General features: G+C 46.4%; 1 protein-coding gene across 1 annotated transcript in view; it reads right to left on the bottom strand.

The window, feature by feature from the left end:
* The window catches only part of HSPA12A (heat shock protein family A (Hsp70) member 12A), a gene marked incomplete at its 5' end in the record, with an annotated part of 151,832 nt that extends 130,713 nt beyond the window's left edge, over positions 1-21,119 (bottom strand). Inside the window, one exon of the mRNA XM_080694012.1 lies at positions 21,032-21,119. Within this exon, the coding sequence (XP_080550138.1) occupies positions 21,032-21,119 (88 nt within the window). The remainder of the gene's footprint in view (positions 1-21,031) is intronic.
* Between the last annotated feature and the right edge of the window lie 2,559 nt (positions 21,120-23,678).

Genomic DNA, 23,678 nt, shown 5'->3' on the forward strand with positions numbered 1-23,678 from the left:
TTCTATTTTATGGCGCATTTTATCTATTTTATGGCCACATTTTACTTCATCTCTTGGACGGCACATTTGCTGCATTTTATAGCACATCTAGTTGGAGTAAGTCAATAGATCATTGTTATTTCTCTATAAAGTAGGGTGGTGGGTGTGGCTGCCACTCGCCCAGGGAGGAAGGTAAGAACCGTGGAGGTGAGCTGCCTCCGACTGCTGAGCTGCAGGTCTGGAGCAAAGTAAGGATCATAATCCACCCATTTCCAGGCTCTCACCTGGACTGAGGTATAGACGGCAAGAGCAGCACGTCCCTGGCCCACTGGCTGCCAATGCCTCCATAGTCACCACCCAGGCAGACATCACTAATCAGTCACAGCACTCCTTGAGACTGAGCCCAGGCTTATCTTTCCCACTGGTCTGAATTGCTAGACAAACATGCTTTCCTTTCTCTAATCCAACAGGCTTCCCTAAATACCCTCTGGCTATGTATACACACACACACACACACACACACACACACACACACACACACACAGATGTATAGAACAAGAGTCCCCAAGGCAGATTCCAAGCACACTAGTCCTCTGTTCCCAAGGCCACACCATCATTTTCTTTGGAGAACCAGTGGGGGTGGGGGTGTTCTGCAGGCCTCCAGGGTTTGAGGAAGAACAACTGGGACTTATGAGTTGGCCAAGGAGCCTTCCAGGGCCGGAGAGGAGCAGGAGTCCGGGGTGGGGGTGGGGGGCTGGTAGAGGTAGAAGGTGGGGAGGGAAGCGTGGCAGCTGGGAGAGGAGAGACTTATCTGCTGCCATTGGGAGGGGCATCAGGGAACTCAGAGAAGACCGCAGGAAGTTTAGATGCAAGAGACGGTGGCATCCCTAGAAACCTTTAGTAAAAACTACGTTATGGCCAATCCTTTGCGATCTGATTTGTGTGTCTGTAGGTGCACCGTGGTCTGTGGGTGACGGTCACTCAAGAGCACGGAGGAGGTTCTGCAAGCTCTGTAGTCAGCAGCCCCGCTGGCTTCCAGTGTTTCCCTAAGCTGGGAGTTTTGCTCTTTGGCGCCTCTTCAGGCCTGCCCTGACACTGTATCTACTTTGGAGGACCTTCCTTTAAAAAAAGGAACTCACAAAGACAGGTGCAAAGAGACCCTTGCCCTAACTGTGGCACGCTCTTGAGTTAAACAAAACTGACAACACAACAGAAAAAGGGTGACCTTCAGAGAGAGAATGGACAGCCACCCTAACTGTTTGTGGTAAGAGCCTGAGTCTAGCACTTGGGAAGCTGAGACAGGAGGATCCCAGGTTCGCAGCCAGCCTCAGCTACTTAGGAGGGCCCTCTGCAACTTAGTGAGACCCTGTTTCAAAATAATGAGTAAGTAATAGGGCTGGGGGTGTCGCTTGATTCATGGACCAGAGAAAAGGAAAACAACTGGGGCCTCCCAAGGAAAACTGCCAAGAACGTGAACTCCGAGCCGGGGCTTAACAAACCAACCTTTTGCCAGATGAAGGCCAAACTCCATGCAGTGTTTCTCCTTTTGTTTCGCCCCTGGCTTGGGCTCTGAACTTTCCTTATTAGTTGTGATTCTCTGGTATTCCCCTCTGAGGGGGAGATTAAATGCCGATCTGGCAGGAAGCCCTCTCAAAACTTCGGCTGCTGCTCCGGCTTTACCGTCCAGCGCTGTTCCGAGACCCCGGCTCAGCCCTGTGCCGGGCTGCGGGCACCCCCATCCACCTGCCCTTCTGCCTTTATAAACGTCATCAGTAGGCATCAATCCCTCTGCCTTACAGAGGGCTTTTATTTTTCCCTTTCCTTCTACCTCCTCCCAATCCTTCTTTCATTTTGGAAGGTAAAGTTCCATTTCCACACATTCCTTACATTTGTACATGTGGTTTTGATGAACATGGCACTCTTGTATTCATTATGTCGATTACTGGAAAAACCAGAGATGCTATCTAAAGGGGCCTGCAGATGGTCTAATCCAGTTGTCCTCAAAATGTGGCCCTTGGAACAGCACCATCAAAATGACCTGGTCAAAGCCAGGGTTGGTGGCGCGCATCTGTGATCTCGGTACTCGGGAGGTTGAGACAGGAGGATCTCAAGTTCAAGGCCAACCTCAGCAACTCAGTGAGACCCTGTTTCAAAATAAAAAGTAAAATAAAATAAAAAGGTCTGGGGGTGCCGGGCGTGGTGGCACACGCTTATAATCCCCATGCTTGGGAGACGGAGACAGGAGGATCACACAGGTTCAAAGCCAGCCTCGCTGGCTTAAGAGACCCTTTTTCCAAATAAAATATAAAATAGGTCTGGGAGTGTAGCCTGGAGGCAGAAGGGTTCCATCCCCAGTACCACCAAAAAAAAAAAAAAAAAAAAAGATCTGGGGGTGTAGCTCAGTGGTACACACATACACACACACACACACACACACACACACACACAGTGACCTGGAAACATATTATAAATACAAAATTTCTGCACCCGCCCCCCACTGAATCAGAAACTGTAGGGGTGTTGCCCTGTCTGTTTGGACAAGGCCTCCAGATCATTCAGATGCATGCTCAGTCAGGTCTGAGAGAACCTGTGCAAATTGAATTTTCCTGACAGCCCCTCCCATTTAATAGAATAGAAAACTGAGACCCACCCATGGTGGTGGGGTCACGGTCATTCATATAGTCACCCACAAGTGTGCAACGCCATGCTAAGAATGAAGAATAATTCATGAAAAAGACAAATGTAAATGTGGCCCTGCCACAGCGGAATCCACCTTCTATAAACAAAAGACAACTGAACGCAGCTCATCACAGGGTATGATCAGTGCCACAGGGGAAAGCAAAATGGGGATAAATCTGAGGTGAACTGGAAAAGAGCTTCCTGGGGGCAGGTGTTCAGGGAAGGCTCCCTGGAGGAGGTGACAGTTTAGCAGGAGCTAAAAGATGAGGCGGAAGTGGTCATGTGGATGAGAGCAGGCAGGGCCAGAGCGTGGGCAGAGGCCTTGGAGCTGGAGAATAGAAACACTGGTGCTGCTGGAGCTTGAAGCGAGAAGGAGAGGAATCCCAGCGGGACCAGAGACAGACAGACACGGAGAAAGGGCTGGCCTCCCATTCATGTACCATGCTGCTGTCCATCCCTGGATGGACACCACTGATCAGTGGTCACCTCAAGGTGGCCAGGTCAGACGAGAAAATGGTGGGACTACTTCCTCCTAATTTGGCCACGTGCTTTCTGGAATAAAACAAGGGCCTGAGCAGGAGAGAGCAAAGGCTTACCACTCTGTCCCTCTGGGCGAATGGCCCTCTCCCCGGCCTGCAACTGTGACACGGGGCATGCGGTGCATACTTTCTTCTTGCCTCAGTGAAAGAGCCGGACTCCACAACACCCAAGACAGCGCTTTCGTCTTGTGTGTGCCAGGGGTGGTCTGGAGCTGACCTTTGCTCCTTTCCCCCAGCCCAGCAAGGAAAACCGAGGTTGAATATAGAGATCTGGAGGGCTGTTGAGGCAACCAAGACAAAATCCTCAGAGAAGGAGCAACTGGTTGGCAAGATGGGTGGACATTCTGCTGCCACCTTCTACCGCAGGGGATTTGCTAATTCTGCGGGTGAAGCAAGAGGCTGAGGATGGGGCAAAGGACCCAGGTGGTGGACATTACAAGCAAGCAGAGGAACTGGCAGAGCTACAGGGATGCAGGCACAAAAATTAGAGTGGTCCAAGGGCCAGATTACTGTGAAAAGGAAGGGCAGACAACTTAGCCCCACGGGCTCTCTCTCTTTCTCAGTAAAAACATTTGCCAAGTTCTAAAACTATGCCAGACAGGCGGAGGCTGAGAAGCTAAGCAGGAGGCTTTGGAAAAGCAGAGATAAGTTGCCAGCTGTGTTGAGATGCCAAGGCCATAAGATTAAAGTCCAGGACCTGTCAGGGAAGAAGGGTCCTGGTGGATACTTCGAGTTCAGCTGGAGCATCCAGAATGCTTTGATCGTCCAAAGGTGGCACTCTTCAGGACCAAGCTAGGTGTCTGACGGGTTACAGCCCCAGCTCCTACTTTATCTACACGGGGCAGAGCACCATTCAGAGCTCCTTCACATTTGTATACATAATATGTAGCATTTAATCAAAACTTTTACTCAGCCATAAAGAAGAACGATGTTATGTCATCTGTAGGGAGATGGGTGGCACGGGAGGACATTATGTTAAGTGAGATCAGTCAGTCACAAAAAGTGAAGTCAGATGTTCTCCCTAATATGCAGAAATTAGGGAGAAGATGGGGCCTAGGAGGGACCCCCAAAGGAGGGGATACTTTAGATGAGTGAAGAAGGCAACAAAATTGAGGAGGATGGGAGGGGAAAGAAGGAAGCACCTCAGTGGACAGGATGTACACACACAAACTTGTCAAAGCCAATCACTGTGTGGAGGGGAGGGAATAAGGCGGGAGCTGGAGGAGGCACAGTGAGCGCTGTGTGCACGGATGCCTCTGTCACCCTGAACTTCATCGAGTACATGATGGCAATGCACTGAGAAAAATATAAAATAACTAGACTGGACATGCTCTCCAAATAAACGCCTATTAATAGACTAGTCACGCGCCCAAACAGAACGACGTCATCAAAACTACAGAGAGAAAAAGAGGAGAGAGAGAAGGAAATAGAAACAGAAACAGACTCTTAGGTAACTCAGATGCTAGAATTGGCACACATGGACTTTAAAACAGCTCTGACGAGAGTGTTTCGGAAAACAGAGGAACAGATGGAAAAAAGATCCAGAGAATTTCAGCAAAGAATTAGAATCTAGTTTTTAAAAGAGTTAAGTGGAACTTCTACAACCGAAAAATATAATAAATAGAATTGAAAGGTCCAGAGATGATTTTTTTAAAGACAGATTAGACAAGGCAGAAGAGAAGATTAGTGAATGTGAAGATGTAAGTAGAAAATACTCAGACCGGAGCGCTGAGGGGGAAAGATGGGAAAATGCGGAGATTATGAGAGACTTGTGGGAACCTAAGTGGAGTTCCCAACACAGAAGGAAGCCAGCTCTTGTCGAGGGTCCTCACAGAGACCCTCCCTTGTGCCTCGCAGCCTTTTCTTACCCTGCTTATCTGTGACATATTTCTGCAAGTAAAAAGTCACATTTCCATCTCCACTCACCTGCAACCACAGGTGAACTTATTTTCCCACTTGACTTTCTACCAAATTATAGTTTAGCTACTCTGCTGAACTGTAAAAATTGGAATTTCTCTGCTGACCAAGACACCTCCCTGTGGCCCCTTTTCTAGCTGTGTTCTCCTGAGAAGACCGGGGTAGACTGCTTAGTACCAAAGGGAAAGGCCATTTCTGGGACCTGTGGAGCCACCACTAGGTAGGGACATGGGAACGAACACCACAGACCACAGCAGAAGTACCGCCATATCTGTAGCCACCTCATCTTCCTATTAAGATCTATCACCGAGAAAGATGATTGGTTATAAATTTGTCTTTTGAGACTAGAGCCCACGTTGGGGTAGAGAGGGAGAATTAAGTCCCCATTAGCCAAAGACTTAATTTTGTAAAGCCCATCAAATGGGGAAGAAGCCCACAAGGAACATTCTTAGCTTTTCAATAAACTGCAATAAACCATAAACCCTTTTCACATGACCTCTTGTTTTGCAGCTGGGTAGCTGACTTATACCATCGACTTTTGGGGAGGAGATACTTGGGATTGAAACCAGAAGCATTCTACTTCCAAGCTACATTCCCATGCCTATTTTTTTTTATTTTGAAGCAGGGTCTCAATAAGTTGTGGAGGACCTCACTAACTTGCTGAGGGTGGCTGCAAACCTGCAATCCTCCTGTCTCAGCCTCCCAAGTGCTGGGATTATAGGCAGGTACCACCATGCTTGGCTTGCTGTTGGTTTTTGAACCTAAATGTAAGACTTTAAACGTATCCCTTTTTAATTTTGTTTTAAACCAGCATCAACCCTTCTCTGTCAGTCAGCCATCCTCTCCCAACTCTGAGTCATATAAATATGGGCCAAGTAATGGATTTCCTCCACCTCAGTTCCCACATCCAAAAATAAAACAAGATAAGCAAATAGATAAGAACCCTGGGAAGGAACTAGGAGGTTGGCGCTCTGTTTGCCAGGGGTTGTGAGATTGCCCAAGATATGGTGGACAGGGCCAGGGCTCTGTCATTTTCCTTTGGACCTGCTCACTCCCACTCCAGCCTAAAGATACCAGTCCCAAATTCTCCTGTCCGGTGTCATCTGCCAGCTGGTCAGCATCTCCTGTTGACAAGGCTCAAAAAACGGAACACTTGTGGTTGAGTGAGTTGTGCTGCTAAGCACTGCAGCTCCCAGACACAATACGTGCCTCCCAGGATTCCTGTTTCTGCTCTGGATTTCAGCTTCATTTCAGCTTCCTCCTCAGAGGGAAGAGTTGGGTTCTTGATAGAACCAGCATCCACTGAGCATTTATTTAGTATGAACACATGTATATCTCAGCCAGACCTCTTTCTTATTTTTTATTTTTTATTGGTGCATTATATTCATAAATCATATTGGGGTAAAAAGCTTGTGTGGACATACATGTACATATCACCAATTTAACCCCTAACCAATTCCCACCCCATTCCCTCCCCATCCTTCCTTCTCTTGCTTGGCTTAGTGGTTGGTTTCGATATGTTTAAGTACGCTGTGGTTTTAGAGAATTTCCTTCTTCCCCCCTCCTTTCTCCTCCTTTAGGTTGTCTTGTTTGCTCCTCTATAGGATTTCCTTTTTCATCTAGAGTTCCTCCTATGACCCATTTCTCCTTAGCTTTCACATGTTTAGGGAGAGCATCTGATTTCTTATTTTTTGTGACTGACTAATCTCACTTAGCATAATGTCCTCCAGTTCCATCCATTTTCCTGAAAATGGTGTAATTGAGGTTGTTTTTTTTTTTTTTAAATGTCAGCCAGACCTCTTAACAGCCTCCCAGGGGAAATTAAAGCTTGGAGAAGTCAAGGAGATAACAAATGCTGGTGAGGGTGTGGAGAAAGAGGGACTCCGATACACTGTTGGTGGGGATGTAAATTAGTACAGCCACTATGGAAAAGTTTGGAGGTTCCCCTTAGAAAACTGAAATAAAACTACTATATGATCCAGCTTTTCGACTTGTGAGTATATCCCTGGAGGAAACAAATCAGCAGACAGAAGAAAACCTTGCATGCTCATGTTTACCTTGGTACTGTTCACAGCAGCCAAAATAGGGCATCAGCCTACGTGTCCGTCAACAGATGAGTAGAGAGAGAAAATGTGGCATTTATATATTTATATATGTAGTAGCACCCAACCATAAGGAAGAATGGAATCCTGTCATTTGCAGGAAAATGGGTGAAACTGCGGCACATCGTGTTAAGCAACAGACACCAGACTCAGAAAGACAAATATCACGTGTTTTCTCTCGTGTGTGTGGGGGACGGAGAGGCCTGAAAGTAGAAGAGGGACTGTTAGGGAAGGGGTGGGAGGAGAGAGGGAATGTAGATACGCCCAAAGCACAATACATGCTTGCATGGAGATGGCACAGCGAAACCCATTAAATTGTACAATTAATATATGTTAATAATCATTAAAGAAAAAAGAGAAGGAACTAGCAGGCTAGTGAGCGACATATCCAAATTCGAGTCTTGGCCATCTGACCACACAGCCCTCATGCTTCAAGCTACCCGGTCCCTCTGCCAGAGCCGACCCTGCAGCCCCTTCCAGCTCCGAATCATCTATTCTTGCCGCAAATGTTTATATCATCTGGTCCCTGACAGAGGAGCCACTGTACAAATCCCCGAAGCCATTGTTCTTTCTGCCGGGCCGTCACCTCCAGATGTAGAGGACTCCCGGAGGGTCTCTACACCCACACACCTAGCAGAGAATGCTGGCCAAGAGCCAGACCCACGATGCTCCAAATTATAGTTCGATCAATGCACCCACGACCTTTTCTCTGAAGCCCTGGAGCTTTCAACAGCGCCCACCCCTAACTTTACAGCGCCCAAATCATTTCACCAAAGGAGACTGCGGAGGAGTCGCTTGACGGCTCTGCTCCTGACTTACTAACCCAAGGCTGGCATGATATGCAGCTGCTGAATGCACAAAAGGTGCCATCTTGCTCCTGTGAAACAGCTCTGATGTTGAACTCAAAGGGCCTATGCTGCGGTGGTCACCCTGAAAATCATTTGCTAGCAGTAATGTTTGTAAAATGCTTTTTTTTTTCTTCTTTATTCTCAGGGAAATATAAATCTTTTTTTATCAGAAATTCCAGAAGGTTGCCAGGCACACTCATAGTCCCAGCATTCTGGAGGCTGAAACTGGAGGATCGCGGTTCAGGGACAGCCTCAGCTACTTAGTGAGGCCCTCTGCAACTTAGTGAGACCTAGTTTCAAAATAAAGAATAAAAAATAGGGCAGGGGGTGCAGCTCGGAGGTCGAATGCCCCTGGGTTCCATCCCCAGACCCGCAAAAAAAAAGAAAGAAAGGAAGAAAGAAGAAAGAAAGAAAGAAAGAAAGGGAAAGAGAGAAAAAAAGAGAAATTCCAGAAGGTTTCATATTGCCTGAAATTCTCAACAGAGTTTTTGGGAGTATAGTTTAAGAGACTCTTTTTCACAGTATGGGTTATAAAGTGCTTCTAACTACACATCTGCTCAGCTACTGTGTTATGTTGGAATTTATTTTTCTGATGGAACAATTGGTAATGAGGCTGTGTTAAAACAATCTCTAAACTGGTTGATAAGGGGGAAAGAGCCAGTCACCTAAAGCAGACAGAGCCAAAACACAACCTTAGCAACTCCAGTTGTGACATGACTTGAGTCATGCCATGTTTATTTTATTTTATTTTATTTTATTCTTTGTGTAGTACTGGGGGTAGAACTCAGGGGCTTTTCTACCTTTGGGCTATACTCCCAGACCTATTTTATACTTTATTCGGAAACAGGGTCTCACTAAGTTGCTGAGAGCCTCACTAAGTAGCTGAGGCTGGCTTCGAACCTGTGCGATCCTCCTGCCTCAGCCTCCCAAGCGTGGGGATTACAAGCGTGCGCCATCACGCCCAGCTTTCATGCCATGTTTAATAGCTTTCCTTGTTGCTTTGTGTTGACTAGACCGCTAAATGTTGAAAAGTGAAATCTGCAGTTTTCCAGAATCATCTAGATTATTAACTCTAAACAGTATTTCTTAGAGAGAACTAAATATTTATTGCAGTCTACTCCTTTTCCAAACATATTTGTTTCATATTTATTTATTTATTTATTTATTTCCTTTTATAATTAACAAAAGGAGAACCCCTACCTGCCATTTTTGCTTGGGATTCTGGAATTGAAACATCTACTGATGATGGTTTGTGATGCTCTAGAGCCCTTGAGAAGCTGGAGCCACCTGCCGTGCAGGTTCCACACTGTCTTAATGAATAAGTCCTGTAGTAGGATTTGAAATTAAAAAAATGTGATTTCTCCATCTCTGTTCCTTTTTAAGATTTTTTTTTTTTTTTTTTTTTTTTTTTTGGTGGTACTGGGGTTCCTGGAAGCCCTTCTATCTCCGGGCTACACTCCCAGACCTATTTTTACATTTTTATTTGGAAACAGGGTCTCCTAAGCCAGCGCGCGCAGCTGGCTTCGAACCTGCACGATCCTCCTGTCTCTGCCTCCCAAGTGCAGGGATTACAAGCGTGCGCCACCACGTCCGGCCTTTTTAAGATTTTTAAAACTGCTTTAATGTTTGCGTTATTCAGAGGTAGAACTAAGGGACATTCTACCTCCAAGCTGCACTCTTAGCCCTTTTTATTTTGTATTTTAAAATGGGGTCTTGCTAAGTTGTTGAGAATCTTACTATCTGAGGCTGGTCTTGAACCTGCGATCCTCCTGTCTCAGCCTCTCAAGTACTGGGATTACAGGTATGTAGCACAATACTTGGCAGATATCGCATACTTTACAAATTGAAAGTTTGTGATGACCCTTTTTCAAGCAAGTCTTTCAGTGCCATTTTCCAATAACTCAGATGCTTGTTAGCATTTTTAAGCATAGTTTTAAATTAGATATGTGTACTTTAAAGCATGATGCTATTTCATACTAACAGACTACAATATAGTATAAACATAATTTTATATGTACTGGGAAACCAGAAAGCTCATATGACTCTATTACAGTGGTCTGAAATTGAACCTGAAGTATCTCCAAGGTTTTTCAGTATGAAAATGAACTCAAAATAAATGGAAAAGCCTAGCCTGAAAGCTAGGAAGAAAATGGGTCATAGAAGGAACTCTAGACAAAGAAGGAATAGCCATAGATGAGCAAATAGGCACCCTATCTGAGGGGGATAAGAGGGGAAAGAAGGAAATTCTCTAATGTACATGATGTACATTCACAAACATATCAAAGTCAATCACTAAGCCAAACATGAGAAGGCATGGGGAGGGAATTGGGGAAGGGCTAAATTAGTGATGTATGTGTGTTTGCCTCTACCATCTTGTACCCCATTAAGATGTATGACTGTAATGTACCAATAAAAAATAATAAAAAGATATAACCCAATTTAACAATGGGGAAAGGATCTGAATAGGCATTTCTCCAATGAAGATATATAAATGCCCAGTAAGTTACATGACCAGATATCATAAAGTATCAGTGAAATGCAGATCAAGGAGATATCACATCACACCTCTGAGGATGGCAATAATCAAGGTGGCAGGCAATAGAAAGCACTGGTGAGAACTCGGAGACATCAGAACCTCAGACACTGCTGGTGGGACTGTAAAATGGTGAACTCACTGTGGAAAAGGTGTGGCAGATCCTCAGAAGGTTAAACATAGAGTTACCTTGAATTCTACTCCTATGTATCTACCCAAGAGAAGTAGAAAGATATCTCCACACAAGCCGGGCATGGTGGCGCACGCTTGTAATCCCAGCATTTGGGAGGCTGAGACTGGAGGATCGCGGTTCGCGGACAGCCTCGGCTACTTAGTGAGGCCCTTCGCAACTCAGCGAGACCCTGTTTCAAAAATAAAGAACAAAAAATTGGGCAGAGATGTAGCTTGGAGGTCAAATGCCTCTGGGTTCCATCCCCAGATCCGTCAAAAAAAAAGTATATATATATATATATATATATATATATATATATATATATAATCTCCACACAAAAACCTGTACATTAATGTTTACACCGGCATTATTCATAAGAGTTAAAAATGGAAACAACCCAACTGTCCATCAACTAATAGATAAACAAAACATGATATGTCCACACAAGGAAATATTATCCAGCGATAAAAAGAAGAGATGTATTCATACAAGCTACGAAATGAATGAACTTTAAAAATATTATGCTAAATGAAAGATAGCATACTGTATAATTCTATTGTATGAAATGTCAATAAGAAAATCTACAGCAACAGAAAGAAATGAGTGGTTTCCCAGGGCTAAAGTTTTGAAGGGAAATCAAAAGTGATTGTTAATGGGTATGAGGTTTCTTTTGGGGGTGACAAAAATGTTTTAAAATAGATGGTAGTGATGGTTGCACAACTCTGTGACGTACTAAAAATCCCTGAATCATATACTTTAAATGAGTGATGTTATATGATGTGTGAATAACAGCTCTATAAAGGTATAATTTTTAAAAAGGGAGGAGGGGTGAACATGCTGAATCTCAGAGTGACAACAGGCTGTAATGAAAGTTGAAGAGACTGAGTCTCTGGGGAGAAGCATGCCCAGAGCTGACGCGCTATCACGTGGAAAGGGGGCTAGATCTCTGCAACCCTAAGGCACTCACCTCCCCTGCCAGGTCTATCCCCACCACACCCAGGCGCCCCTATGTAGCATTCCTTTCTCAGTGTAACCGTCATCTCCAGGGAGTCTCTCTTGACCCCCTCTGCCCTCATCTTGTCTGTCTGTCACCCGTGTTCCTTGCCTTCAAAGCATGTCCATTGTGATAATATATTCACTTAATTATTAGATGGCAGCCTGAGAACCTCGCTAAGCGACCAGCTCCATCACGGGACCCGCTGACCCTGTTTCATTCACCATTAGTCTCCCCAAAACCTAACGGCATGCCTGGCATGTAGGAGGTGCTTAGTAAGCAGCTGTTGAGTGAGTGAATTAATGTCAGAATATTAATGTTAGAAACCACAAACAGACAATCTACGGAAGAACTTCTAAGAGTCCGGGCCACCCACAGATGCAACGGGCTAAGTACACCTGTACCTCCCTGCACTGGAACTATTCAAGGGACAGAGGGGTCCCACACACAGCCAAGTCAAACACCAAAGAGACGGTCAGATGGGATTGTTCCCCCTTCTGTCTTAAAACTTCATAAATAGTTGATGTACCCTGGGAGTATCCTAAAAAGCAGATGAAAGAATCCATTAAATCGATGGCCTATAATGTTTCTACCAAGCCACACCACACCACAGTGGCATGGTACATCCTCTGCAGCATCTCATTATACAGACACCAATGCTTAACAAACGGGGGCTGACATCACTGTGTACATCTCGCAACCTTTGATGTAGTTCACGTTCAGTGCGTGCTTAACTTGTGCCAGGCAGTGTGCACCTCATGAGCACTGGATTCTCCTCAAACCTAGTGAGGTGGCTCTGAATATTATTCGCATTTCATGCTACAGACAGGAACGGAACGCTGGGGGTTGGAGAAGTCACGTAGCTTGTTCTGGATCGTGGACTACTGAGCGGCAGTCAGATTTCAGTCCCAGCGAGCCAGAGCCCAGCAGGGGTTCTGTAGATGTCACTGAAGGAATGAGTGCACGCCCAGCTGCGCACACTAGGGGAAAACTGACCTTTACCCAGTCCCTTATGGATGCTCTGAATCTTATGTCATATCTTCATGGGTCACAGCATCCGAAGGCTAAATTGGGTCATTTTAACAGCATAAAGAGCATCTCTGGTTCCTATCCCCCCCCCCCCAGCAATTGGAGAAGCCTTCCTTGGGTGGGAGCCTCAGATACCTCTTGGACAGGACTCCCCATTGTCTCCACTGGTGCATGCTGCCGGGCTGCTGTGTCCACTTCGAAGGTGCCGGGGCCACCTCTCCTGCTGGCATGGGTGCTGCTAGTGCCGGTGCCACTGCCACCGCCAGTGCTGGTGCCACCGCCGCCACGCAAGTGCCACCAACACTGCCGGCGCCAGGCTCACCGCTGCCGCCGGGGGCACCGAGGGGCCAGGAGCCTTTGCATGCTGTTTGCTCAAGTCCTGCTCAGCCTGTAGGCAGACATGGAACAGACCGACAGGACACTGTGAGTCACAGTTGTCCCTCACAGATTTCCAGGGGAAATCGATTCCAAGACCTCTGCAGGGAACGCAATCTGCAGTCGCTCACGTAGAATGGCATAACATTTGCATATAACCTACAAGTCTCCTCCAGTATACTTTAAATCACCTCTAGATGGCTTATCATACCTAGTAAAATGTAAACAGTTTTTACACCTCATTGTTTAAAGGTAAATGTCAAGAAAAAAAAAAGACTGTATATATTGCAAATTCCCCCCCCAAATATTTTCCCTCTGGCTTACTTGAATCCACATACAGGGAACGAAAGGACCTGAAGTGTTGGTTGTACTCAAAATTATCCGCTCTTCTCCACATGAAGCTTTACTCTGCACCATCTTGGGTCCCTCCGGCAAATTGATTCCCTGAAAGCCCAAGGCACTCCCAAGCCATCTTTACCTCCAGGGAAGACAGCAGAGGCCCAGGTGGGGCCTGTTTCCTGCCCCACCCTCTTCTAGTGATCACCTGTGTCTGTTTTCTGCCTTCAGGAAGCCAAGAGACAACGACGATTTTTCTGTGTTTGCGGTACTGGGGATTGAATCCAGGGCATTCTACCCGTGAACTACACCCCCAGCCCTACTTTATATTTTATTTCGAAACAGGGTCTTGTTAAGTTGCAGAGGGCCTCACTAAGTTGCTGAGGCTGGCTGTGAGCCTGCAATGCTCCTGTCTCAGCCTCCCAAGTACTGGGAACAGGTGTGCACCACCATGTCCAGCTTTTATAGTCTTCCTCTTGAACGTGCCTGGACGGTTTATCCTTAAAAAAAAAAAAACCCCACAATGTCTCATGGCACACAGCTGTGAACTAACCTCGTCTTTGATTTTGTCTGACTCTCCTTTCAGTTCTGTATCTCAGCAGTATCTGTTGTTCCTATCATTTTATCTATGTCTGACAAGCCTCTTTTAGAAGAAATAAGACAAGAGGTTATACAGCAAAAGGAAATAAAATGAAGAGCTAAAATAAGAACTTATGTATATACATTTTAAAAAAGAAAAGTCCATTTCTAAATTTGGAGTGTTTTGCTAAGGATTTTATTTTTATTCTCCAGACTTCCAACAAGCAGAAAAATTGTGGCCAAATGATTTGGTTGGTTGTTCCCGACGGAAAGTAGGACTCTCTCAACTATGGGTGGACTGTTCACCTCCTCACCCCTGGTAGACAGACATTAAGGCCACTTTTAGGCACAGCTGACCTTGGGAAAAGGCTCCAGCCCAGGCTCCTTTCTTAAAGCGCTCCCAGCCTCTCCCACTGCCCACATAGGCTGACACAGACCAATTCAACGTGAAGATTTTGAAGCTGTATCTCCATACTTTGCAGTCAGAAGGGTGGCATAAGCCCACAGGCAGGACCACCTACATAACTCACAGAAGCTAGTGCCAAATGAAAATGCGGTGCCCTCACTGAAGGCATTGAGAACTGCAAGGGGCTGGGACTGTGGGCTGGAAGTACAGCTAAGTTACAGAGCATCCACCTAGCATACACGGCCCTGGGTTCCATCCCTGATCCAAGGGGAAAGAAAATGGGGAGTACAAGATAACAGTCACAGCAGAGCATTAAACCTCACGAAGGCCTTACGTGACTCCCAGGGCACTGATCCAGGCCAGCCCTGCATCAGGGATGTACACACACAAACTTTAGAAACTTTTTATTTTGGGGGTAGTGAAGATTAAGCCCAGGGACTCGCTACCTCTGAGCTACAACCCCAGCCCTATTTTATTTTTTATTTTGAAACAAGGTCTTATTACATTGCTGAGGGCCTTGCTAAGTTGCTGGGGCTGGCCTTGAACCTACAATCCTCCTGTTTCGGCCTCCCAAGTACTGGGATTACAGATGTGCACCACCATGCCAGGCTCTTATAAATATTTTTATATGTCACCACAAATTCTAATTTTTGCGGAAAAACACCAAATAAGTATCTAACACACACACACACACACACACACACACACACACACACACGTACCATTCTTAAGAAGCCATCGACTCGGCTCTCCCATCTGTACTCCTTTGCCAATAAAGCACAAGAACACCGTTGTATTTTTACGATGTTTTCACCCAAGCCATGGCATCCCATCAAACTGCTGCGTATTAAAACAGAGGTTCAACCAGGATAAGAAGGCTGCGTGTGCCACAGCAAACAGAAGGGGAAGGAGAGGCACTTTTGTATAAGTGGCATACGGACTTTTTCCCTTTTCAAGCAACAGCCTGAGAACACAGTTCAAGGGCGAGTAGAGTTGGCTGCCATGGACCATCACCCAGCTCCCCAGGTCTCCAGCTACCTCTGCTCTGGGGAAGACTCTGTTTGAGTTGCCTCGGCACTGGTCGCTAGTCGGCCTGGCCCTTTACACACACAGCCTCTTAAAGGAAGGTGGTGTGGGCTCCGGGCTCAGCATCCTCAGCCAGTGCAGGCTCAAGGCTCTGCGAGGTGGGAAAGCACTTGTCCTCACCATGCTGGAGATGCTGCAGAGGGAGAGACCCAGTGCCGCCCGCCCACCTGGCTCGCCTCCTCCCAGGTGAGCTGTCAGACGCAAGGGTAACAGGAGGCACCATGACGAGAGCTCAGAGGTCTGTGTGGAGGACAGGCAGCCGGGAGGGGCGCTGCATCATCCCCACTACCAGGAAGCGGGGAACGCAGAGGTCACAGTCAACGTGGCCACGAGTCACACGGCCAAGTCCACTCCACCAGACTGCATCCGGTCTTCCCCGATGCATAGATATGTTAATCTATGTGTATGTCAACATGTGTGTACATGTTCATTTCTGTATGTATATTTCTAGTATATTATCTATATGTTAAATGTGCATATATGTATGTGACATGCATATGCAAAGAGACAGGGATATAGGTATGGATATGTGTATATAAAATATGCACAGATGTATAGTGTATATAAGAATGTACACAATGCATAAATTAATATACATATATCATATGTATGCATATATAAAGAGAACAAGGAAGACCGGGAGAGAATATATATACATGATTTGTATGCACATACATACACATCTATAATAAATTCAAAGTTTAAAAATTCAACCAACATGAAGAGTCTCTGCCCAACAAGAAACCTGAGCTGCAGGGCTCTTATCAGAATAAATACTCACAACAGTGCCTTCTTGTAGGGCAGTTAGCTTCAGTGATACACCAACTGAAATCCCTGGTACTTCCTGGCATCCCAGGTAGGGGAGAACTTGGGAGGCTGAGACAGGAGGATCTCAGGTTTGAGGGCAGCCTCAGCAACTTAGTGAGACCCTGTTTCAAAAATTCTGGGGGTGAGCCGGGTGTGGTGGCGCACGCTTGTAAACCCCGCGCTTGGGAGGTGGAGACAGGAGGATCACACAGGTTCGAAGCCAGCCACGCTGGCTTAAGAGATCCCATTTCCAAATAAAATATATAAATTTTTTTTTATATAGGTCTGGGCGTGTAGCCCGGAGGTAGAAGGACTTCCAGGAACTCCACTACCACCCCCCCAAAAAAAAAATTCTGGGGGTGTAGCTTGAAGGCAGAATTCTCTGGGTTCAACCCCTTACCACCAAAAACTGGGGGGAAAACATGATTATTATTATTTAAAAGAAGATAAGTTTCTGTAAGTATACAAAGGAGAGAAAGATGACTCTAACTTGGGAGGTACCAGGAGCAGCTTTGGGGTGGAGGTAGGATGAAGGGGATCTTTTCTAAGAACAGGTGTTTGTCAGGGCATGCACTGCAAAGATAAGAGCTTGTTCAAAGGCCCAGAGACATGACACGTCGGCATATTCAGAGTGCTGCTAGCAGATCGGCACAACCGGACTAAGGGCACAAGGTCAGAAGCAAAAGCCAAATGTCGAAGGGCCACAAGCAGCCCTTGACGATGGACAGACAAAGTCAGCTCTGCCAGCAGAAGGTTTATGGGAGACTCCTTCGCTTTTACCTTTCCAGGTTAGGGCCACCACTGTGGCGATCGGTTATCACGAATCCCACTGGAATTGGTTAATGCCACAAAATAGAGGACTGTTGTTACAAGATCTTTCATCTGTTCATGAGTCTTCAAAAGATTTGTCGGACTGCTGATGTACATCTGTCATCCCAGCAACTTGGGAGGCCGAAGCAGGAGGATCACAAGTCTGAGCCTAGCAATTTACTGGAATTTTATTTCAAAATAAAAATAAAAGCTGGATGTGGTGGCACACGCTTGTAATCCCAGCATTGGGGAGGCGGAGACAGGAGGACAGCAGTTCGCGGACAGCCTCAGCTACTTAGTGAGGCCCTTTGCAACTCAGTGAGACCCTGTCTCAAAATAAAGAATAAAATAAAATGGGTTCCATCCCCAGTACCGCAAAAAAAAATAATAATAATAAAATAAATAAATAAATAAATAAATAGGCTGGGTGCACAGCTCAGCAGTAGAGAATCCAAGGAGCGATTCAGTCCTCAGTTCTGCAAAACAACAGCGCAAAAGCTTTGGTTTGTTTTTATTTTCATAACTAATTGGTTTATTTTTCCCTGCTGATCTAGAGGCTACAGCCCCCCCCCCAACTAATCCCTTCCAGAATGATTTTAAATACTCATCTTCTTAGCCACAAGGAGATTCTGAAGTGGCCACTTTTTAGCACTTACTAGAACCACCCCAACAACCGTTTGTCCTTGGAGAACACAGACCGCAATTGCAGCTCGGGGTCAGGAGAGGGAGGTGGGTGTGGGAGGCAGCAGAGCCAGGGTTAGGGCCATTCCTAGGGGCACCATGATGGTGTTGATCAAAGCAGCAAGAGTCACCAGCCATCTACAGGAGCCATGGAGACACAAAGGTGGTCACCCAAGAAGAGTAGAAGAGTACAAAGGACGTGTGCTGTGGGCGGCAGAAATGCAAAGGTGGCCCCTGAAGGGACGGTGGTGCCGAGGGAGGGGTAGCAAGACAGTCAAGGAATCTACTGGAATACATCTGGGTAAGTGTGCTCCTTCCACATTCTTGAAGCCAGCCCATCATCAAGTCTACTCATTCTCTCTGTTCCAATAGGTCTGGGGCGCCCTCCACGCCAGGCTCTGAAGATACAGAGCTGAATCAGCCTCTGGTCTTTGTCTTCGCTCAGTAGCTCACCTGCTGGCCGGATGAGAAAAGGACCTGACGCTGGCGCCTGGCCTACAGCCTTGAAGGACCCACAGGGCAGGGAGAGAGGCCACCGCTCCCAGGCACCTGACGTTCGCCGGGGCTTGTCCTAGGTGTGCTGAGACATGCGCCTCACTTCATCCATAACACTCCTTTGATAAAAATCAACATGACACTTTTGTTTTCTAGCCCCAATTCCCACTGTCCCCTATTAGAGAAAACAGAGGCAGCAAGTGGGAACAGGGTCATTAGATAGAAAAGGAATCTGGAAACCGGGAGTTTCTGAGGCCCCCTTCTTCCCGCAGCTGTCCTCAGCTGGGGTCTTAGATTTTCCTAAAACAAACTCTGGTTTTTCCAGTTCACTTTTTTTCTTTAACACAGTGCTGTCCCCAAATCCTATGTATCAATCCTGTCATTGTTTTGTAGACCCGGTAACATGCTCTGTACACGCATGTGCATTTGCATGTGCCCAAGTACCGCTGTGTTCCATTTGGGCCCTCAAAAAGCACCACCAGCCCTGCAGGCCCCAACTGCATCAAACCCAAGCTCTGGACACAGGTGTTTTCTCAATGCCATGAGACCATCTCCTTCTGTTGTAGTTGCTGTGGGCCTCACGGTAGCATTTTGCTTAAATTGTTATAAAGACAAACCAAAATTAAATTTAAAAAAAAAACAAGAAGACAGTCATATCAACCTGTAAGTGTGGAACTCCAACTTCGCATATGCTTTATGGTCAACTAAGAAATTCGAAGAAGTGCCGGGTGTGATGGCACATACTTGTAATCCCCGCTTTTAGGAGGCTGAGACAGGAGGATCACACAGGTTCAAAGCCAGCCTCAGCTACTGAGTGAGGCTCTTGGCAACTTAGTGAGGCCCTGTTTCCAAATAAAATATAAAAATAAGTCTGGGAGTATAGCCCAGAGGTATAAAACCCCTGGGTTCCACCCCCAGTACCACCAAAAAAGAAAGAAAGAAAGAAAGAAAGAAAGAAAGAAAGAAAGAAAGAAAGAAAGAAAGAAAGAAAGAAAGAAAGAAATTTGAAGAACTAATACATTTCAGGAACAGCTGAAGCAAGCCTGAAAAATAGCAGCATCTCTATCCATCACTCTTGGTCTCTCAGACATTATTTTTTTCTCCCAAAAAGTCAAATCAAAGAATGAACTATATTGGTACTGGGGATTGAACCCAGGGGCATTCTACCTCCAAGCTACACCCCCCCCGCTCTACTTTATTTTAGTTATTTATTTTTTTATTTTGAAATAAAGTCTTGCTAATTTGCTGGAGGCCTCACTAAATTGTTGAGCCAGCCCTCAAACCTGCAATCTTCCAGCCTCAGCTTCCAAGTACTGAGATAACAGGTGTGAGCCACCATTCCCAGCACAAACTCTTTATTGAGCACCTACTATGTGGCAGGTAATATAGAGCACAATGAACATGGTAAGATTTTTTCCCATTATCACACTCTCATCCTTCAAATGTTTAAGATGTTGATCAGGACACTTTAGCTGTTTCCCTTTTAAGCGATTTTATTGTTTGCAATGTCTTCAGATGTTTAACACTCGGATGGCTGCTCAGCGCTTTCGGGAGGACTTTTCTGTTTTGTTTTCTTCTCGTTATTGTTTATCACCTAAGGCATTCCTTTTCTTTTCCTACTTTCTAATTTTTATTTTTAGGGAGAGAAAAAAAAATCTAGCATCTGGGGTCTGAGACCACTTCAAATGTCTGGGCTGGGATTGCTAATGACCTCCCAGAGATAACCCAAATTGCTGATTTAGCAAAGCCCATTCTTGACCTTGACATAGACAAGACAGGCAAAGGGGAAGGACTTGGGAGGGGGTGGTGAAAGAAAAAGGATCGTAGGAGTGCTCAGATCTCGCCAAGCCCCCGCCCCCATTCAGCAAACACCTGGCTGAGTTGGAAACCATGACCGGTCCAACCTTCCTATTGGCGCCGATTGAAGCTGTCAGCTCTGGCTTGTCACCAGTTGCACTGGGAGGCCCCAGGCAGCCACAAGAGCCCTAATTAGGCAGAAATGACACTTCTACAACTGACCTGCCAGGACCTTTGGCAAACCATTTAACATCATTAGTTAACATTTTTTAAAAGTGTGAATGCAAATGAACAGCCAGTGGCTTTCAATGGAGTTGGTCGGTGGCATCTCCCCTCCCTCCCCACTCTTTCTCTTTATACATGAATAGCCCACTTGTTTTCTCCAGAATTGGAGGGAGGCGCCAAGGAAGAGGAACAGTCCTCTGAGCAGAGAGACATGCAAAAGCATAAACAAGCTCGGGACCTCGGAGAGACCATCTCTTCCTGCCCAAACAGAGACAATCTCCCAGGGCCACCAGAGCAGAGCAGGGGGACGGAGTGAGCCCCCCAGGCCAGGCTGAAGCCAGATCCTGCTGGACCAGCGGTGTGAGGGTGGCCAGCCAGGATCCCAGGATTTCATTTCCTGACTCCAGGATACCTCTGAAATAACCCTTTCTCCCAAGCCTCTTACGACTTGTTGGCATTCTGAACGAGCCTTCTGCGCCGCAACTGTTTAGCAAATGCCCTGTGTGTGTGCAGGTTTAAATGTCCACAATTCCAATGTACCTAAGTCTCCCCGACCCGGCCCTGCTCCGAAAGGTGTGAAGTTCTGAGGCTGGTTGTTTCAGACGCTGGTTCCATACTTACACAGATCAGTTCATTTCCTACCTGTAGCAGTTATTTCCCACCTTGAATCACACTTCATTTTGTTCTTGCCTTTACACCCACATAATCCGTACACGCCAACACTCTCCATCTGTGGGAGGGGGGGAAAAAGAGTTTCACGGTGAACATGTCATTCTGTCTGTCTGCACCTGGCTTGTAAGTCACCCACTCTGGCTGGCTGGCAGTTTGAAGAGGCAACTTGGAGCAGAAGTGACGCTAGAAAGAGAGTGTGTGTGTGTGTGTGTGTGTGTATGTGCGCATGTGTGTGCATGCGTGTGTGCGTGTGTGTAGCCTTTGCACTTACCACCTACTTGCTGTGTGGCCTTGGGCAAGGTGCTTAGCCCCGAGTCTCAGATGTTTCATCTGTAAGACAGCGATAATACCTCGCAGCTACTGCGTCAAGTGAGATCATTGATGGAAACATGGAAACTGTATAAACGTGAGGATTGCGGGCAGCAAGAGTTGCCCCAAACCAAGGGACCATATTGGGCTCTTATCCCTCATTTGTCTTGGAGAGATGGCATGGAGAATTTGTCCTCCAGCATCCCGAGGCACACTCCGCAAAACCGCTGGCACATCCAGGCCCTTCCCTGGCCTCCCCTTCGACTCTGCTTCTTCTCAAAAGGGCTGTAAATGGTGCAGAGACAAGTACAGGAGCACAGAACAAATTGCTCCACCCCACAGTCGCGTTAGCCACGAGAGGGAAGCAGGTCTTGGCCACTCTCGGGTCTCCAGAAGCCCGGCAAGCAGTGAGTACACAACAGGTGCACAATGAATGTTTACCGAGTGGAAATGCAAGAATGCAGCTTCCAGATGTGTCCAGAGCACACTGGGAACCCGAGCTTTAGGAAGGCGGCACAGATCCTAAACTTGGAGGGCTTTACTTGTCCCTGAATTCAAGATTAGTAAAACCAAGCAGGCGGTGCGTGTGCTAAATGCCTAGAACTAGTTGTGAGACAGAAGCCAAAGAAAACAATCTTAGTTTGGGGCAGGAAGAGAAGGGGGGAAATACTGGGGGGAAAAAGTCTGTAATAACAGTAAGTGGAGAAGGGAAAACCGCTCATCACGACGGAGCATTTAGTGCTTTTAAGCTAAATACCTCAGCATATTAAGCAAATAGAGAAAAGCCAGCTAGAAGATGTCATCAAATTGAACGGCACAGTGCTCAGAAAGCCTGTAGGAGGTGTCTGGGCTGACCCCTTTTCCCATCACACGCCTGGTCCCAGCCTGGTTGTTTAGTATTGCGGCCCCTCTCCAGCTGCGGAGCTTATTGAAAAGCCCTCACTCCCCGCCTGGTTTTGGCACATTTTCTGCAGGTGCCTCCTACTGCGGCCACAATGGGCTGCTCCGGAGGTTTAGACCTGTCAACCGCTACGGGGGAGGGGGGCAGCAGTGGAGGCCCCACAGTCATTGTCTTAAAGGGCCAGCGACATTGTGCGCCACCCCTGCCTCTACCACCACCACCTCCACCACCACCACCACCGCCACGGAAGAGCCTGCAGCCTCGACACGCTAATGAGATGAGTCCTTTCTCTGGCTCTCTCTTTCTCTCTTTAATGATTTAACTTGATCGCTTTGGTTCCCTTCTGGAAGGGGAATTGCTCCATTGATCATATAAAGTAATTGCCTCTAAAACATTGCTGGGCAGCAACTACTACTAACTTCCCTGGCTGAAAATGTCACAGCAATTGAAAAGCTCTTAGCCCAGTTCAAGAACCAGCTTGCTGAAAAGAACCATCTTTGCATTCAGCCCCAAGTACTTACTCCTGGGCTCCTAGAGTTACAAGTTTTGGGTGTGACAGATTTTTTTTTCCCCCCTTAAAAGAGAATTTACCTCTTGGGAAGTAGTATGATTTCTGCCTGAGATTGTGGAAAGCTACCCAAACACCCTGAAAAGGAAACTCCAACACTAAAATTAGACATATTCATTCAGAGAAAGAGGGTGTTTTCTTAACCACCTGTGCCTTTATCCTCCTCACATGGGACCAGGGTAGCCCGGGCCTTGGTTTTGGAAGGGGGGGGGGGGTTGATGTTCTAATTGTTCAGGGTTGGCTGATGTTTCCGACCTGTCACTTGGCGGCGGCAGCAACACACTGTGGAAACGGGGACCACACACTTGAGGAGCTTTTATAAGTAGCTTTATTAAGTAGTCATTGCCAGGCCAGTGTGAGGGAGTAATTTGCTTGGCGGGGGGAAAAAAAAATCACTCTGTGATGGGCATGAATCTGCTGGAGAAATAAACATGAAACCTGTTAGTGGTGGTTTCATTTTCCTCTGACAGGTGAAAGCCCAAGTTTGTATCTAAATAAGAGAGACTTTTTCAAGTAATTGGCAGGAAGTACCACTCACTCTATGTCACGCTGCCGATTACCAATTGGGGAACAGAGCTTCAGGCAAATCGCCTTTCGTCAGGATGAGCCATGGATTTCTTTTGTAGCTGATGAACTCCAGGCAGTAGATGTGCCTATTACTGGACTTTCTTATAAAGGAAAAAAAAAAAAAAAAACCCAGCTGCCTGCTTACTGACAAAGGGTATAGAGAACGGAGCTATAAAAAGAACCGTTTATAATTAAAAACCTAAAAAAGCCACGGGAATTTTTACATCTAAACCTAACGAAAGGTCATGGTATAAGCCCCATAATTCTATCAC

The sequence above is a fragment of the Muscardinus avellanarius genome, assembly GCF_963383645.1.
Source record: "Muscardinus avellanarius genome assembly, chromosome: 4".
Classification (NCBI taxonomy): domain Eukaryota; kingdom Metazoa; phylum Chordata; class Mammalia; order Rodentia; family Gliridae; genus Muscardinus; species Muscardinus avellanarius.